We start from the raw sequence: 3,978 nt of genomic DNA, 5'->3' as shown, positions 1-3,978 counted from the left end.
AAGACGGGCTTGACTCTTGAGAGGGTGAAGTCGAGACTGGACTTTTACTACAATCTGCGGTACGCAGTTGGAAGCAAAATGTGTTTGGTGAGATAATGTAAAGTGGCCCAGAGAGAAAGTCCATGTCTATGTATGTATGTATGTCTACTTGGGATGTATTCTTCCAACGCCTCACCCCATCTCAATGAGATCCCTCTCATCAAGAGCAGTATAATTTCACAAACGCTACAATCCGAGAGCGACAGCCGTCACGGCCAAAGCTCGGTTTCCTTCCACTCCGCCCCGTGCCCACGAAGTTCCAACATGTAATTCCATCGCTGGCCCCTCTCCGGATTCGACAGATCAACCCTGTCCACCTCTTCAGGAATAATCACCAAAACTCTAAAGTTCTTCCGTGCAACTTCATCCTCCAGATCCTCAACGACTTGTCCCAGGCCGAGCCCCTCTCCAGGCACCTGCGTAATAGGGGTACCAGGAGGCGGGTTTCGGAACGTGCCTCTCATAAAGGGGCTCAAGTTTCCAAACTGAGCAGTGAGTTCACGGCTCCAACTCCACTCAGCATCTCCGACTTTCCGCATATACGGTGCAAGAGCTTCTCTCGTAGACGACGCTTCGAGCGAGTCGATGTCAGGGCCAAGCAGGCAAGCGTGGCCTCTGAGACGCCATTGAGTCATGGAATCTGGAAACCAGAAGACGGCCTCGACGGCGCCGCCAATGCCAGAGGAGTCGCCGTCATTTGGTGCCGAGAATATTTCAGAAACCTTTTCCATGCGGGCGTCTGTGGTGATGGTTGGGAGATCGGTCTCGTACGAGGCAGGATTGAGTTGAGCCGGGTTCTTGGGATTTGGGGTCAGCGAGGCCCACATGCCTCTGTACACGACTGTACGTGCCCTAGGAACGAACTGGGGTGCGCAGGATGATGATGATGGCGGCGATGCTGGATGGAGGGAGCTCAGTGTAAAGGTTGGCTGTTGCACCTGTTCAATGTGAGATAGGAAGGCAGCTCGCCAGGGAGCCGCCGGCACCGTGTTTTTGCCAGTCATCTTACATGTACGCTGCAGTTGTTGACCCAGGCGTTGTAATCTTCCTACTGCCGGCCTCATGGATGGGTGTTGAGGTTGGAGCGGCGCCATCCAACTGTCAGCGTCGGCGATTTTATTCTGTTGATGGAAGCGGCTGGCAGCTTGGCCAAGTGACCCCACCGGTGTGAGTTGATGATTCATTCATTTTATTGTACCTGCAGAATTCGGCGTTGTCCTACGCCGTACTCTGTGTCGATTACTCAAACACACAACTACACACACGGCCAACAGAACGCTTCCGGGGGTGTAGGAGTTGGCCATGTCGTCTCTTGCCGTGTAGAGGGCTGCGAGTTCGTTTTCTGCAGGATTCGCCTGAAAATCAGCATCGTCATCTTACGCCCGCAGACCACCCTGTTGGTTCAGTGCTACCCTGGACCCGCAGAGCGACTGTCGGCGGCTGCTTTGTTCAGAATGTGTCAAAAACGGGGGAGCCAAGGCAGAAGACAATTCGATTAGCCAGTATCCCAGTAGACACACTTATCGTAATGATATGCTGACGGCAATTAAGCATAAAATCGGACGATTTTCCGAAACGCGACTGCCGTTCTCCCCCGCAGTTTGAGGCCGCCCATTGCCAAGACAAAACGGCCCCCATTGACTACGATTTCAAACATGCTCTCGTCTTAATTTGGAAATGGCGCGGAGGGTTAAACGACCCGGACAGCGACGGGGCTAGAAAAACAGAAACGACCATAGTTTTAGTTGCATCAACAGCACTATACGGGTTTGTCTGAGTCAGATCGGAGGTCAATACCGAGCGGCCTGAAGGAGACTGCCATGTGGTATTGCGGCGGCGTCACAAGCGGCGTCTAACCTGTGCCAAGAAATTTTTAAAGTTCTTAGGGCTTCCACCGGCTATCGCTCCTACAATGGTGACATTTCAAGTGGAATCGGGTAAGCAGATTCCCGGCATGAAGAAGTGGAATTTAGCGTTTCACCGAGGCGGCGGACTGGGGATACCACGGCGATATTGGAATGAGATTGGTCGTCAGCCAAGAAGACAACTGTCCTTCTTTGCCTCTTTCCCGTGGGCACCGACTCAAGATTCGGCACTAGGAAGCCGCCAGTCGACAAGGAGTATTTCTTTGCGCCAAGACTGGTTCGTGGCGGGTTGCTGCCTCGCCTCATTTTGGTTTTGTACTTTGAAAAACATGTTTAGTACAGCTGGCGGTAACAGTGCGAGAAAGAACACAAGCAAGAATAAAAACAGAAAAAAAAAATTGTAAAATGAGGATGTGCAACGGGCCACCACCAACATGGCCACATGCCAACCGTCAGGGAGAGGACAAGCCATCGACATAAATTTGGCCGGTATAGCCCTGTGGATGCGACAAAAACGTGCCCTGCGCCCTGCTCGGGTGCGCGCCACCTTGCCAGCGGAGAGGCATGACGGCATCTCTGCAAATAGCAAGCCCAGATGGCACGTTGGTGGTGGACTAATTTCGTTCCTTTCGGCTGATTGACACCATGGTTGACTACCTTGTCAACCTTACCACGGCTGATGATGGGCCTTACCGGGGTCACGATGGCCATCGCGTGTTGAAAAAACGAGAGATGAATGGGGCCAACGGTCAAGCTTGGCAGGGTGCTCTGCGCCGTCACAGGCCTCGCATTGGACCATCAAATGGGAAGCGTTTATGATATAGGCCTCATTATTGTACAATAGCTCGATCGACTCAGCCGGGGGTACTCCGTATCATGGGCGCCAAGCTGAACCCCGTTGCCGCTAGAAAATAAGGTCAGCGGAAATCTCCGGCATTATGGCAATTACCAGCCTTAGAGCGCTCGTACGGCAACAGGGTATTCTGCCCGAAGTCCGGAACACTAGTAACCCGTAGAGGTGGTACTCCGTAGGCGGCGTCTTGTGTATTGAGTGCTTGCCGGACGGACGTGGTTTTTGGATGGCGGACGGAAGCTTGAAGCCGTCGGCGGTCCAGATCAAGCATTGATTGATGGCCGTAGACGTGCTGAGTGACTCGCTTGCGTATCTGGCAGCTGGTGCGCCTCTCTGCCTATGCCCTACCGAAGCCAGCTAGGGTTGGCTGGGCTATCTCTGCCGACGTTCCAGGCCCAGCCAGTGGCAGGTGCGGGGGGGTGGATTGGGGTTGACACCTTCCATAATTTTGCCCATAATCAAGACACGGAAGGAGCAAGCCAACAGGCGTCGAGAAGTCGGCAGAAGACCAGCAGGCCCGTCCCCCTCCACCTCCACCACACCAGACTCGACTCCATAGGTATGGAGTACAGCGCTGTACCCGTCTCCAGCCAAGCACTCCGTATTCCGTGCATGCGCAGATCCAGTGCTACAACTAAAAGTCACCAGTGTGACCCAAGGCAGGAGCGGTCCTGCACTGTCCCGGCCCATTGGCGCGAACTGCTCAAGTACCAGGTACCGAGTACATGCTACAAGTACTCCGTGCTCCGTGCTCCATGCCTCTGGGCTCTGGGCTCTGGCTCCGTGCCAAGCCATGCTGTCGAATGGGTCAATTGCTCAACTGCTCAACTGCTCAAGTGGTCCATCGGTCCATCCTGAGTTCTCAGTCCAGTCGTGGATGGCGCAGGCGCCTCGACTTTGTTGCCAAAGTCTGGTCATGCCGACACTCAGAGTGTCTTATTCCCTTCTAGATTCATTATTCTGCCCCCTCCCTCCGAAAGGTCCAAAGGTCGAGCCGGGTCTTGGTGCTTCCGCTTGCTGAGCAGCCTGGCAATTAATTCCCTTTGCATTCCCAAGCTGCCGCCCCCCGTTCGTCGTTCCGTTATTCCCTGCGACCCAGACCGTTGAACCATTATTCCCGGCTCTTTGGCCTTGTTGGATCGCACCCCGAGCAAAGCTCTCAGCGCGCACCGCATAGCAACCTTGTTCAACATCACCGGCAGCTCTGTTGTAAGTCGACAG

General features: G+C 54.1%; 1 protein-coding gene across 1 annotated transcript; it reads right to left on the bottom strand.

Moving 5' to 3' along the window:
• Nucleotides 1–248: 248 nt before the first annotated feature.
• Nucleotides 249–1,043, bottom strand: MAA_01151 (zn 2cys6 transcription factor; the record flags this gene model as incomplete). The annotated part of the gene is made up of 1 exon (XM_007819149.1): nucleotides 249–1,043. The coding sequence occupies one exon, from the start codon at nucleotides 1,041–1,043 to the stop codon at nucleotides 249–251; it is 795 nt and encodes a 264-aa protein (XP_007817340.1).
• Between the last annotated feature and the right edge of the window lie 2,935 nt (nucleotides 1,044–3,978).

The sequence above is a fragment of the Metarhizium robertsii genome (assembly GCF_000187425.2).
Source record: "Metarhizium robertsii ARSEF 23 chromosome Unknown MAA_Scf_8, whole genome shotgun sequence".
In the NCBI taxonomy this organism is placed as follows: Eukaryota; Fungi; Ascomycota; class Sordariomycetes; order Hypocreales; family Clavicipitaceae; genus Metarhizium; species Metarhizium robertsii.
This window is presented reverse-complemented; position numbering and strand designations above follow the sequence as displayed.